At 39.4% G+C, this 14,659-nt stretch overlaps 1 protein-coding gene across 4 annotated transcripts in view; it reads right to left on the bottom strand.

Moving 5' to 3' along the window:
- Nucleotides 1-1,326: 1,326 nt before the first annotated feature.
- Nucleotides 1,327-14,659, bottom strand: part of DCLK2 (doublecortin like kinase 2) — a 75,955-nt gene continuing 62,622 nt past the window's right edge. For 2 of the 4 annotated variants that reach the window (XR_010622201.1, XR_010622200.1), the window contains 7 exons: nt 11,790-11,923; nt 10,805-10,882; nt 9,370-9,466; nt 7,878-7,958; nt 6,680-6,796; nt 5,568-5,650; nt 2,936-3,025 (listed from right to left, as the gene is read on the bottom strand). Coding sequence is in view for 2 of the 4 variants with exons in the window: in XM_065736360.1 (XP_065592432.1) it covers nt 2,804-3,025; nt 6,680-6,796; nt 7,878-7,958; nt 9,370-9,466; nt 10,805-10,882; nt 11,790-11,923 (729 nt within the window). In the remaining 2 variants the exon portion in view is untranslated. Of the gene's footprint in view, nt 3,026-5,567; nt 5,651-6,679; nt 6,797-7,877; nt 7,959-9,369; nt 9,467-10,804; nt 10,883-11,789; nt 11,924-14,659 lie in introns of all 4 variants that reach the window. The other 2 variants (XM_065736360.1, XM_065736361.1) reach the window with 1 other exon arrangement.

Below are 14,659 nucleotides of genomic sequence, written 5' to 3'. Positions count from 1 at the left end.
TGGAGATATTGTTAATGACTTAGCTGTAAGCATGAGCCAATGCCAGGTCATAGTAATATCACAAAATTTCTTCTGCCTTAACATAATGACCAGGATTGTCGTTAATTTTATAAGCTCAAGAACGGGGTAATAGTAAGGGTAAGTTTAGGCAGCAGCCTCGGTCAACTTAGTATCGTGTTGATTTAGGGCTGGGGAGGACTCAGTTCTGTAAACGAGAGATTTTGGGAGTAGCACTTAAACTTGATCCACTGGGATATGTATGTACTGTTAATCACACTCAAAGGAGCTAAAAATAGGGGCTTTTAAAGAGGACTGTTTTTTAATAATTCAGTTTTTCCAAATGTGGATGTAGTGGTAGTTATGCTGAGTATTTGAAAACACTGGCATTTAATCATTATCTATCAAAACAATACATGAATTTCAGGCATTTTTATAAAATGAAAAACACGTCAGTCCTCCAGATGAAAGGATCGCTTGAGTTTAAAGTTTTGGTGGGTGCTGATTCTTTCCCTTCAAAATGTATTTTTTTAGATATTTTTGCCACCTTCATGCAAGTGATGAGTTGATAGTGATAGATAAAATAAAACTGAAGTAATTGGCTATGAATGTTCACATGTTGGTCAGTCATAAACTTAGGGATGTGAGTTCTACGTATCTATGCCTTTATGTTCTTCTGTGAAACAAACCAAGTTCAACTTGCAGCCAGTTAACAGTCAGATTTTCATCCTTTTCTTCATAAACGCATGAGGCTTTGTTGAAGACAAAACGTTAGCTATTTATTAATCCTTGTCAGTTTTTCCTTTGTAAAATAAGTATCTAGGTCTTGCATAGCTGAACATTCATCCTCTTAGGGAAAAAATTTGAAGCAAGTCAGTGCTCATCGTTTTGCTGCTACTTCCTCCTTATCTCCTAACTCAATTCAGTAATTCATCAATGTCATCTCTGTTGAGGGCTCCCTCTCCTTGCTGCAGGTGGCTGGGTTAGCTAATCCATCTGAAAGTTTTGCATTCTTCCTTTAGCTAAGCCTGTGACTTACTACAGAACTTGCAAGCTGTATGCATCTATGTCTCACCAAATTTCTGTGTAAGGCTAAACAGCTAGCTTCATATTTTTACTCTATACGAAAATATAAATGTAGATAATTTCATACAATGCCCATTCCTGTATTTCCAATAATTTTGACCTCATTCCAGTAAGCCTGTAAATAGAGTTAATTATTATAACTATAGCTGCTATTCAGTTTTTTGGTCTTGATCAGGCCCAACTTTTTTTGTTTATTAAGACCTGTAATACCTTTTAAAGCCTTCCCAACTGCTTTCTGTTGTTGTTATTGCTGTTCTATCTGTAAATCTCTCAGCTGTTCCATGAGCTTAGGTTAGCAGTTGGCATTTTGTGCACTCAATTGCCTCTTTGAAAGGCAAAGCATTTTCAGTTATGCTGAGTTGTCTATTACCTTGGTCCTCCATTGAAAGCGAGGGAATTTCAAAGATGATGGATGGGTAATACTCAGATTTATTTTATGAAATCTTGCTATGCACCTGAATGTTCTGTGTCTTCAGTGACAAGATAACAGAATTCTCAAATAAATAAATGAGTGTTATTTAGTTTAGTTTTTTTTTTAATGAAGAAAGTTTATTGCAGGTCTGTCTTTACAATTCTAGTAGAAAGTATAGCTAAGAAAGAAAACAATCTATGACCAATTCGTAAGAACGAGCAAAGGAAAAGAGTAAGCTGAATACATACAATATGGAACTAAGCAGTATGGTAAAGATAAAACCTCCCCTATCTGTGATTGCAGATTAAGGATGACTGCTCCCCAGTCCATGTCTCCAGTGCCTGCACCAGGTGAGTGGGGGCTAGTGCTGACAGACTGCTGCTAGCTGCTGATGGCAGCTGCTTGGAGAAGCCCCTGTCAGCCCTCACTAGAACTAAAAGCTGCATTGGCCATCCTAGCTGAGATAACATGCAGCAGGCATTCTGTTTGCAGGCCCAAAGTCATTTTATTCTATCTAACAGGTAGGCTGACTCTGGAGAAAGGTGTGAATGCAATATTTGTGAACAGGATAGAACAAAAAGACTTCCTTGACTCTGGGCTTCATTGCAAATAAACATCCAGTGCTCGTGTTTACATCCCATCACTTGACTTAAACTCAAATTAGCTAAACACTACCCTGCAGCTTGCTAGTCTGATAACAAACTTTATGCAAAAAATGACCATCCTTCCCTGTATCTCCAGTGTTTTGTCTCACAATATATTACAGTTAGTTCACTACTTCTTTTTTTATTTTTTTAATTTTTTTTGTGAAAATATGCCTCTTCACGATTGGTAGATGTTTGCCTAAAAATAGAGGCATCAGAATAGAAGGTGAATATAACTTTTCTTTCCTTGTCTTCCTCTCCTGCTTTTCTGAGTACCCTCATCAGAACACAGTGGGCCCCGCTTGTAGAAGCGAGGCCAGGCAATCCATCATCTCAGGTGCCTTTGTGGTTAGCTACACATTAAGTTTGTCTACTTATAGCCCAAGACCGTGTGAATGCAGGAAAGTAAGCTAACATAGATAATTTAAAAATCATCTAAGATTACCAGAATCTTCCCCAATACTGCTGTTCTCCAGACAAGGGCAAAGAGCACTCCAAAAACCACATGGACTCACCCGCTTTATAAGTTCAGTCCTTGTGGCAGAGCCTGCTCTGGGCTCGCCACAGGAGGGTGCAAGAAAACTGAAAAGAAACTGTAGTGTGAAATGGAGAGAAACCGTGGCAAGAGCGCGTGGATGCTCCGGTGGATTTGGTTTAGTCAGTCCTACACACCAGGCTGCTCCCCAGCCAACTCAGGAGATGCTGAGGCGCGGGGCGTGAGGGATCTGACCAGCTCAGAAGCAGCAGGGAGGAGGGTCTCGGACCCAGCTGCACGTGGGTCAGCAGCTGCAGCAGTAATTGCAGAAGTTTTCTCCATTCCAAGTTTACTGGAGTCCTGACAGCGCTTGCTGCAGAAAATCTGACTCTCTTTATCTAGAGCTGTGTTCTAAAAACAGAAAGAAAAAAAAAAGCCCAAGGCAAAAATAAAAAATAGCAGTTAAATCCAAGCCCTGTGTTAAACTCAGGGTTGAAACGATCTACAAGACGTTAAGTGCATGCATTAGAGTGAGAAAAAAGGAGAAATAACGTTAGAAAACTTATAAAACGGTTGTCGTTTTTTATAGTGCTGGCTTTGGAAAAGGTTATCCTCAAAGGTTTGCCGTGGTGGTCCAAATTGACAATCTTTTTTGCAAGTCTGATGTGGAGGAAAAACGACTACAAGCGATTCTGATATTGCCTGAACTCATTTTCCTTTGGCAAAATCTATGTACCCGCATTTGTACAGGTGTGGAGAGTTAACTGGATACCTTTTAATTCGAACATAATATGCACTTCTTTGAAGACCAGGACTATTGGTGTGTGAAGGTGACAGATGGAAGCCTAGGGAGTTTTTCTATCTCAGAGTAGAATCCTTTACTGTTTGGTTTTAAGAAGTTAACAATGCGGTGGCAAAAATACATCATCACTAGATAATGTCACTAAAATTGCAAGTGGGAGAAAGAGTAGCAGGGTAGTCTGGAAACTGGGAACTCTGTAATGCATCAGGTAGATTGTTCTGGGAAATGGGGTGCATCTGCAAAATCGTGCAACTTTCATTCCCTCTAAAAGCTGATGCAAGTTTATATTACACTGTGGATTAATGCTTCATTTGTAAGAGAATGACTGAAGTGAGCAAGAAGGAAATCTGGTATTTCCTGCATCAGAAATTTCAGGATTGTTTTCCAAGGCTTGGAGGGACAGCATAATGGGTCTTGTTTCACAGTTCTGGGTAATGAAATGATTTTCTGACGGGAGTTGAATTTAGCAAGTGATTTTTCACTGTAGTTGATTGCCTCAGAGCTGTCAGGGACAGTGCGGAACCAAAGTTGTTATCCTGTTCTCCAAGCTGACTGTTCACATAGCTACATCACTTCACTATGGGGTACCAAAATTCAGATTTCTTTATTATCTGACTTCGGCAATTAAATATTGACTGGCAACTCTAGCTTTTCAAGTACTGTTCTTCGTTAGTTTGCAGGTACGTGGAAGGCAGGTTGTTCTGGAGTTGGTCTTAACAGTTTTTATTTGAGCGATTTCAATATGTTGCTTTTTAGGTTGGTGTGTTTGTTTGTTTGTTTCCTTGCTGTGTTCTTATTTTCGTTGGTTTTGGTACCTCCTTCATAGAATTCCCATCTTTTCACTCATCATGCAGTTGAACATCTTGTTAGTCTTGACTGTTGTGTGTGTCACGTTCACAAGTAAAGTTTGCCAGCTGTCAGTCTGCTCGGGGGGCACACAGGGGTATATCCAGTTTTAGAGCTTTGTGGAGAGAACAGTAGCAAATGTGTACTTTTTCTCATTGCTTTCAGATAGTGTAAGATTTACGCATGCACAAAATTGCTCTAAGGGGAATAGACCGTGATGTGTTTGAGGAAGTGTGGAATAACTAGTTGTTATCAGTGCTAGCTTAGAAAATGGCAAATACGCATCCCTTAATACAGAGTACTCCCTTGCAAGTGTTTAAGGTTTTTACTTCAGTGTGTTTGTTTGTCTTTAAAGCTCTTTCCACTTCAGACTGCCTGAATTATTTCTCCTTTCTCCTTGTGACAGACGGAGCACATGTATTTTTTTGTGCAGCAGAACAAAGCACTGCAGTTAGTACGTACCATTGCCTTGGACCTATTCAGAGGAAAGCAATGCAGGCATTGGGAAAGGAGGAAAAAGGAAGGAAGCAAGGGACAGAAACTAGACTTATTTAAGCAGAACTAACACAATTGCAACAAATTTAGATTAACAGAACAGTTTTAAACTGACAAAAAGAATCAATAATGAGTAATCAGCAACATGCTTTTAAGGGGTAGAAAAAGTCTCCTGTTCAAGAACTCTCAAGTAGATATGTGCAGCTTTACTTATATGCCACATGATGGTATCATCTGCATTGTCCAGATTGACAATATTTCAGTGAAGTGTTGCTACAAGGGATTTCATTAAATATGGAGGTGGACTGATCTAGCAATAGCAATGCACTGCAATATGCAACAATTACAGTACTGTGCTTGTGGGAATGTTTTTGAGCTTTGATGTAAGTGAAGACCCTATTACCAGAAAGATAACTACATTTCAGTGCTCTAGATAAACTAGAGCAAGAGAAACAAACTTGGGGCTTAACTCTCGTTAAATTACAATGTTTTGAACAGTTTATTTTCCCTTCAGTGCCAACTTGGAGCTGTATTCAGAACTGAATAATTTGTTTCCATCCTTCCACAACTATTAGGAGGAAATAAGGCAGGAAAAAAGGAAAATAAAAACATTTAATGATGCGTACTTCCTGGTTGAATGGATGGCTGAAGTAACAGAACTGGGGATGGGGGTGGGGGGAACCACACCAATAAGAAGCCAGAAGCTGTGCTGTGTCAGAGATTTGAGATAGGCTTAAGTCACATGCAAGTTGGAGAGGGGCTGAGAGTTAGAATTAAAATTGCTCTTATTACATATATTGCATTTTATACCAGTTTTCGGCTTCAGGCTTATCCATAGTCTCAACAGAATAAAGAATGAAGCTCTGAAGTCCCTCTCAAACTGTCAAGTCAAACTGTCAAATGAAATGCAGACAACAGCATGAACCTGAAATCCATTTTCTGATTTCTCTTGTTTTTATGTTTCCACTCTTCCTGTGGCCTATTTAATTCATGTAAATGTATTTGCAAAAGCATATACGTATGCACACATTATTTAAGTTTACCTACTTTCAGATGGTAAGAACAACTATTTGGTAATGTAAGTGGGCTGGTTATTAACTGAATTACTCTGAATGCTATCAAGGCAAAAACTCACTGGTGCTTTACTATCAATTGATAGTTTTCTTTTTCTTCCAGTAATGAAAGATACCATTTGTATCCAGAGTGCATCCTTACTTCAAATAGCAATTGGCCTCAATAAGGGAATGGCAGCTCAAGCTCTTGAACTGTTGAATTTTTCTCTGAAAAAGTGACTCATCAATTAGACATGCAGTTCTGAGCACTGACAACAGGGAACTCAACTGCATTTCTCCTTGGTACTGTAGCAGGCAGATGTACTGCATATAGTTAAGCTATACATCATCCAGTCACCTTTGTATGGTTTGATTAAAGTTCCCCATAAGGAACATATGTAAAATACATAGCTACAGTTACAGTGGGACAAAATTCATGTGGTAAACATTCAATACTATGAAAATAATTTCTGAATGGGAATCTGGTTTCCCTACTGACACAGTATTGAATAACAGTATGCTCAAGATGGAGCATTGCTCAGGCAAATCAGAGGAGACCACTTCAGCAACTAGCTGATCTGTATGATTGAAGTCACAGCTTTTTTAATGAAGGATTTCAAGTTATTAATAAACTCAATTTTGTCATACTGCTGCTTAGTGCTTACATGAAAGCTTGCTTTTATAGCTTAGCTAGTGCACTGTGATAGACTTGGTTGCTCTCAAGCGACAGTGGGACAATCTGTACGATACACAACTGGAATTAGGGACTATTCTAGCTTTGCTTTTGCTCTTCTTACACCACACATGCTCATAAGAGTACTGTTAGAAAAATATGCTCAGTACAATATAAGAACATTTTATTTCTCTTACCATGATGACAGAAACCCCAGCAGATGTGTTGTTTTGCGTGGGTAGGGTGTTGTTAAAGTGCTGCTTCAGTTTACCTGTTACTTCAGCTTGCATATTGTTCTCCTGGGAAGTGTCATCCTGTATTAGAATAAACACAACACTGAAGGTAAGGAAAAAAGTAAAATCAGTTAATGTAGCTGAGCAAAACAGAAACGTTCTATTAGCAAGGGGTACTACCTGCCAATAGTCATTCAGGTAAGCAGTCCAAAAATGAATGCCCTCTGTTGCATAAGAGAGGGTTCAAACTGAGACCAATTATGTAGGAAAGGAACCTAGCAAGTGCTCTTTTGTGTCTGACCTTCTAATTTCTTAAAATGTCATGTGTCACTGTATACCTGCAGTCCGTGAGTTTATCCCACTGCTGTGAGCAACAACTTTTACCATTTAAGAAAATAGTTACGGCTGGTTAGAAGTGTATTTGTCATTTGGCTTTATTTGATCAGTGTTTTCTATGGCCTGTTAGCCCCAGAATTGAGGAAACAAACTATAGTGCCATAGGTGTCTATGCATAACAGCTCCTCTCAAAGGTAAAAATCATTACAGTCGTCTTCTTTTGTTTGAGAGAAACCTGTATTTTCTGTTTTAAAACATCTGTGGAAATCAGTGTTGGCTATATGTATGTAAGCTTAGCATTTATTAGTAGAAAACTGATTTGAAATCAGTAAGCAGCATACTTTGGTGCTCCCCAACGTGGCTGTCCAGCAGCTCTGTCATCAGCTTAGTGCTGAAGTATCTTATTTGCTAATTCTCTTGTGAAAAAAGTAGACAATTGTAATTCAAGTAGCGTTGCAGCAGATGAGATGCCAGTGTGCAGAATAGTCATTCCTTCCAAGTACACTTTATAAAGATGATTTTTTTTAATTTATTTATTTCATATTCATCCTAGATGATGCCCAGCTCACATCTGCTTGTCAGGTTATGTTTAAGAAGCAGAACAAAGACCTCCAGCCCTTTCTAATCTCAATCAGCATGTGATACCTTCCACTCAGTTATTTTAGAGCATGGTTGCTAACAGTTGTTAGTTCTGAGGCTTACTTCAAGCTTCTGAATAAACAGAGATGGGTATAGCAGAATTGTTTCGGTGCTTCTGAGGACTACACAGTAATAGATTTATAGATGTAATATCAAATTAGAGACAAGTAAAATGTAATTTACTCACTGACACCCAGGGATGGCTTAAGATCTGGGCTGCTGTATATCGGGCTTCAGTATTCACATGTAACATCAGACTAATTAACTCCTTTACAAAGAAGAAAGAGCGATGAGAATGGGAAAGAACAGTACAGTGGAAATCTTTGCAGAGTTATTTTTTTTGTACAACATTCTTATTGCATCCAAACAGTAGTTGTAATGATTCCGTTTGTTCTCTGTGCTTATCGAGGTGATCAGAACAAAACAAAACCTGGGACAGACATGCTCCTTTACAGGCAGTGTACATTTATGGTATGTAACGAGCACAAATCAGAAGTATGAAACTGCTGAAGTTATTTGGAAACCACGTTCTCTTATGTATTCCTCCAGAATACAAGGACATTTAAATCAGTTTACCAGCTTAGAATCACCTTGTATAGGAAAAAGCACATTGATAGGGGAAAGCTGCTTCATTCTAATTGCAGTATTGTCCCAGACAGTCTATAGTTGTGGCTCTCATCACAGCTTGGAGGCACTAGGACAAATGTCTTCAGCTTTATCAAATAGCTTCCTTTTGATAATGATATGACTTCACTGCTTACAGATATGATAAACCTTAAAGAGTTCACTGATATAAAGCAGTGAAGTACAAAACAAAATTGCAGAACTATGATTTTTCAGTTCTTATTCACTCAACAAATTATATAACTAACATTAAATTTGCAGGTATGATTCCTGGTTCTTATCAAGGCAAATGTTTCCTTCTCCCTAATGACCAACCTCATGCAGAGCCAATTACAGCCTTGAAAAGTTGTCAGTCTTCATATTCTTTCCAAGACTTTGAGAAAAAGCCTCTTCAAGAAGGTAACATACTAAATGGAGAGGTTTTTCAGCCACCTACTGCCAGTGGAAGTCTGAGGTGAAAAGCTGCATCTAGTGCTAAGCTTGAGGGGACTGTTTTTTCATAATGCAAGTCTGTAAGAATGGGGAGTTCCCTGGAACTTGGGAAACACCAGCAAATGGAAAAAAAAAAAAGACATTGCTTTCAGGTAACAGCCATTGAGAAACTCAGGAAAAAAATGCAACTTTTCATTAGCTGGGTAATAGGTAACTGCCACTTGCTAATGAGAATCCTCTGCTATTCAGAACACAATACTGAATTAATTTAGGAAGAGAGGTTTAATATTTGGAACTTTTATCCTACAGACTCAATCATCTTAAACACAAATGGCAGTGGCAGCGAAAACTACTAGCAATGGCAAATCAAGCTGGCTGCACCTCCTGGGAAGTTGTCAAGAGTATTTATTTTTATCTGTATTTATTCACTTGGACAGTACCATGATGGTAGGTCTGCAAACCTGAGCTTTCATCAAGCACTATTAAGCCAACTAAAAAGGCACAGCAGCTGGAAGAGAGGTTCATGTTCTGCTGTAAATGTTCTATTCTACATTTCCAACAGGGCACAGTCTCTTCAGTAATTTGGCAGAAACGCTCTTTAGAGATAGAAGACGTATCAGTACCTTTGCTGAATCAGTGATGTTATCCCAGTAGGGTGAAGGAAATTCCAGCTTCCCAACAAGTATCTGATCGAAAAGATCTTCCTGAAGGTTGTTTTCACTGTAGAACAGCAATAATGAAATAGATCAGGGGAATGAAACCCATCACACGAGTTTTAAATTTGATTTTTGTAATGGAGCAGAAATGACATATCAGTTATTTATAAGTGCCTAATTTGCAGGCTTATATAGCGACAGCACCTCTGTGTTCTTTGCCATAGTTAGGCTGTCAGGAGTGATGAGAACTGAAAAATAATATTGAGGTGAAATGAATTCTCCACTTGCACAGAGACTACAGAGTTAGCACTCAATACAGTGACAGGAATAGGGATTCAAAAGTAAGTCACTTGTCCAGCCTAGCTCTGAAGGCCTGCCCCAAAAAAATATGTGTAATAGGGGAAGAATGGAAGTGAAATGAGCCTCTTCTTCTAAGCTACAGCCACTGCATTTTGAAAATATTCTGCAGAGAGGATATGGAAAACACCCAATAGGCTGTGTACAGGCAGGCTACTGACTGGATAAGTACGTTTCTATCAAGAATGGTATCATAAATATTCAGGAATCAGGCAGTGGTGCTTTTTATTTATAACAAAGACTTCTGTTGGCCTTACCCACTGTGAACATCCTCCTCAGCCTCTCTCACTGTTAAGAAAAATGAACTTTTTTTTTAACAAAACATTGCTAATGATTTGTTAAGACCTGATTCTGATAGCATAGTGTGAAAACTTTGCCTCCTCGCCCCAAACTCCATTCAAGCAGTTTAAAATTTATTAGTATATAGCTTTCAAAACATGCTTTCCTTTTTAAGCAAACTCTTTTTGTAGTTAATGTTAATGGAAGAATTCCTTATTAAAATAAGTTAATTCCTTCTCATTCTCTGCCTAAACAAAATAATGAGCAAAACACATCCATCTTATTTTTAGGCTTCATTTGTAGTCTTACATCGCATTCACAAACCCTTTCCACCATGTGACACTTACTGAAAGTGATTAACAAGATTAAAAATTCATGGTAAGCAAATTCTTCTCATTTCAGTATGCCGTAAACTTTCTCCTTGACAATAACCAGTAAGCTGCTGTGTCAAACAGAAACACTAGAGGGCAAAGCATACACAGTCGTTGAATTGGGTCCCAGGTAGCAGGGAAAAGGAAATGAGCTGCTGTCGCAGTCCCCCGTCCCTGGACATAGCAGTACAAGCCAGTTGCTCCCATAGTAAACTGAGCATGTTAAGTTGATCCCAAAGCCTGACAAGATGGACAACTGAAACCAACTTTAAAAAGCCCCAGTCTAATGTGTAATGTTTTCCACAAAGTCTTTTCCAAGGGAGATAGATGGTGCTTATGTAGAGAAATTATTTGGTTCTTTACTGTTTTTCTTCTTGACATATAGAGATGCTTACCTGCGAAAAGGTGGAAATCCGCATAACAGTATGTATGTGATTACACCTGCAGCCCAAATATCCACCTTCAAGCCGTACCTGAGGCAAAAAGATTGCATTACTTGTGCTGGATTGAAAAATAATTGCTTATTGGAGTGACTTGCGAAAATACATGAATCAGCTGTGTGTTATTTGGATATGTGGAGTTTATTTAGGGTCTCTCACAGTCTTGGAAGCCCCAGTATCACCACTTTCATAGAACTTCCCACCTCCTCCCACTTGAATAAGCCTCAAGGCTCTCCAGGGTTTTCCAAATAGACTCACACTCACTTCAGCATCAAAGTTTCCCGATCCAGAATCCCTGATGATAGAAGACAAGGATGTGCTTTTATAGTATTGCAGTAACTATCTCTAACATTGTCATGTGTTGCTAAGCAACAAGATAACAGTTCTCCCCTCTCCTAAATGAATAAGGAAGAAAAAGATAAAGAACTGCACCTTGCTTTTTAAAGCACAGAAATTAAAATGTCTAGGGGTCAGAAAGAGGTCTTTTTTTCCAATTTCTTTTCTTATCCAGTACCTTCGGTTTGTCCAAATTTAAAGCGTGCTGGTCAAGTGCCCTCTGATGTTTGAGCTCACTGCAGCTCTGAAATATTTCCCAATATCACAAATGCAATGAGGGATGCTTGAATCAATTCAACAAACCTTCCTCCATTTGGAGGACCAAATTTACAGTTAAGGCAAGAGGCAGCTAATATGGAAGGGAGATCTATTGTCAACAATAGATAATGAGACTTACAATAATATTTTGTTTTTGGGCAACAGCCAGTTAAAGTGGGGGAAACTGGCCTCTCTGAGGAACTGAATGATGCCTGTTTACTCATAATTATTTTGGTTAAAAGAGATTGAAGATCATCATGCTAGAGTATTCTAGTTCTTACAATTTAGGAGTTACCTGCCAGATACAACTGGTTACAAGACCCGTGTCTTAGTTACTTATCCTCACCCTGTCTCTGCAATGATTTCTGGAGCCACATATGTGGGCGTACCACAGACAGTATATAAAGGTCCTTCAACCACAGTTGCCAGTCCAAAGTCTCCTAGCTTCAAAGATTTGGTTCCATCGGCGTATTCGCAAACCTAAAATTAGCAGAATAGGAAGAGAATGGTGAGGAGGCGATTTGAAATTTAAAAATAATTATTTGTAAATTAATCAGCACAACGTGGAGGATGTAGGAAAGAAGAGGTAACTTCCACAGCCATGTAGGAAAGTTGGGTTAGGTCCATGATTCTTGAATGTGTTCTGAGGTGTGGGCATGAGTGATCCTAATTTACAAATGAAAATTCACCAAGATACGTTGTTGCAATGACTCATTTCTGAATGCTTGTCTTTACAAGTTCCTAAAAAGTCAAAAAACTTAGCGTTTATCTCACTGTTATTTTGTAGTTTACCTATATAACCGTATTTGTGTAAGTTTTAAGTCTGAACTGTCAGATTGCTGTCTAGACGTTCTCTCAGAGTAACTTCTTAATGTGAGTGATACAAAATATCAGAGAGAAAAGAGCACAAGGAAGTTGTATTAACTCTTCAGGATGAAAATAGGCTCCAGTTAAGCCACGTCTTTGCACTTCTGTAAAGGCTCTGCATCTCCTTTGTCTTGAACGGAAGGAATCCAGATTTCTATAAGGGTGCCTAGAGTGGAACAGAGATAGGCACGCTGTGTTCACAAATCAGAGAAAGCATTGGCTGAAATACCAGTGCTGAAGTTATCCAGAGATAGTTTTGTTTTCTAATAAGTCCTATGCATGGGGATTTCTGCTGTTTCTAATGTGTCTTCCAATTCTGTGTATTCTTCCAGAGAGGCAGACAAACTTATGATCGGGTGTTTAAGTACTTCTTGTTACTAGCTCCACACCTACCTCAGTAGAATACTGTTATGTCACCTTTCCCATGTCACTTTCACCAATTAGTTCTCATTGACTTGCTTTTCATTGTGGAATTCAGTGTAAGAATATTTGTAAGGTCAGAGCTACCATTGGAAAACACTTGGTAAGAGGCTGCAGCTGGGAGCGTTTGTTTTGGACAGCAACAATTACTGTAGCTTTTTCCAGCTTTTTTGCATGCCTGGAAAAAATGATCACCACACACACAAACTGAGAAAAATACATCTGTTCTGCTACTTTTAAGTACAGTGAAGCATCTGAGAAAAATGTATGTCAGGTAACAGATTCTGCCAGGGAAGCAAGAGTGCAGATAACCTTACTTGTATCATTTTACAAGTGTAGCAGTTTGAAAAATGAAAACAGACAATGATATATTTGGAATCAGGCTGTCACCAGACTGATAGTTTCTGATCCTAAGATTTCACAGCTGGCAATGGTTGAATCAATTGATTGCTTCCTGAACCCAGTATGTTTTTACTCCCATTTGTTGACAAACTATGCCCAAATGAGAGCAGCAGGCTATTTGGATGAAGTTTGAAATGATTTAGAAGTGGAGTGCCAACACTATAATGAATAATCATACCCTATCCATAGACACTTGTCTGCTCTGCCCCAAATAACAACTGGAGAAGAACAATTGTAGATAACAAATCTGAACAATAATATAAACTTTCAGCTGTGTATGGTTCACGTAGTTGCCTAATTTGTACTATAGCCTGTGATCTCTGTTGTTGCATTTTTTTCCTCTGCCTTCAGGAACGCAAAACAAACTTGCAGTGAAATACTTGCTTTAGTAGCTTGTTTTGTCAACAACTTAGTTCATCGTGGTTTGTTACCTGATGGTGCTACTCTCTCTGCCTGCTATTTTCCAAAAGAGACAGGGGACTCTTGGGTGAGTCCAGCATAGGGCTAAAAAGATGATACAAGATGTGGAACATCTCCCTTATGAGGAGAGGCTGAGAGACCTGGGGCTGTTCAGCCTTGAGAAAGGAAGACTCAGAGGGGATCTGATCCACATCTATAAATATCTAAGGAGCGGGAGGCAAAGGGACGAGGCTGGACTCTTCTCTGCAGTGTGTGGTGATAGGACGAGGGGAAATGGCCACAAACTGAAGCATAGGAAGTTATGCACAGATGTGCATGGTGCAGGTGACAAAGCACTGGCACAGCTGCACACAGAGGTGGTGGAGTCTCCTTCTCTGGAGATGTTCCAGACCCACCTGGACACCTACCTGTGCAACCTGAGCTAGGGAGCTGCTTGGGCAGGGGGTTGGACTTGCTGAGCTCTAGAGGTACCTTCCAAGACCTATGATTCTGTGGTTAATTCCACCACGCAGTGCACCAAATGAGTGTGAATGAGTGAATGCTTGCTCACCAAAACCGGAAAAGATTTAAAAAGGTAGCAGACCTGAAAGTTAAACGTGACATTTCTATAGCGGTAGTCAAGCCCACCAACTGCCAATAAATACCTTCCCAAAAAATGCCCTGAAATAAATGAAAACAACAGCCTGAGGATAAAAGACACTTGTAATGGACCTTAAAGTAACCGTATGTGGCCACACAGCTTGCTTGGAGTGAGGTGCAATACTGTCAGATCAGCACAGAGGCAGAGATGCTTCTACGCTCAGTTTGTTCCACCGCCCAGCAACAGATTAGTTCCTTTGTTATACCATGGCTATGCTGACTGTTAAATTATGAATTGGGGTTAAGTTTCTGGTCGCTTGCTCTAGGAAAAGAAGAGAAGAATGGTATGGCAGTTGCAGCTGGAGCTAGTGTTCAACAGAGCTGTCTGCCAGCTATGTAGGTCAGCCCATGATATAGCCTTAAGCAATTAAGCAGGGAGACAACCAAGCTAGAATGCTGTTTTAAATATATTAAAAAATGCAATAACGTGCTTGCAATTGATTGGGACCTAGAGATGGGCAGCTACTG

This window comes from Cyrtonyx montezumae, unplaced genomic scaffold, assembly GCF_038088225.1.
Source record: "Cyrtonyx montezumae isolate F1298 unplaced genomic scaffold, pur_monq_1.0 scaffold_2, whole genome shotgun sequence".
Lineage (NCBI taxonomy): Eukaryota > Metazoa > Chordata > Aves > Galliformes > Odontophoridae > Cyrtonyx > Cyrtonyx montezumae.
The sequence above is the reverse complement of the archived record's forward strand: the minus strand, read 5'-3'. Positions and strand labels throughout refer to the sequence as shown.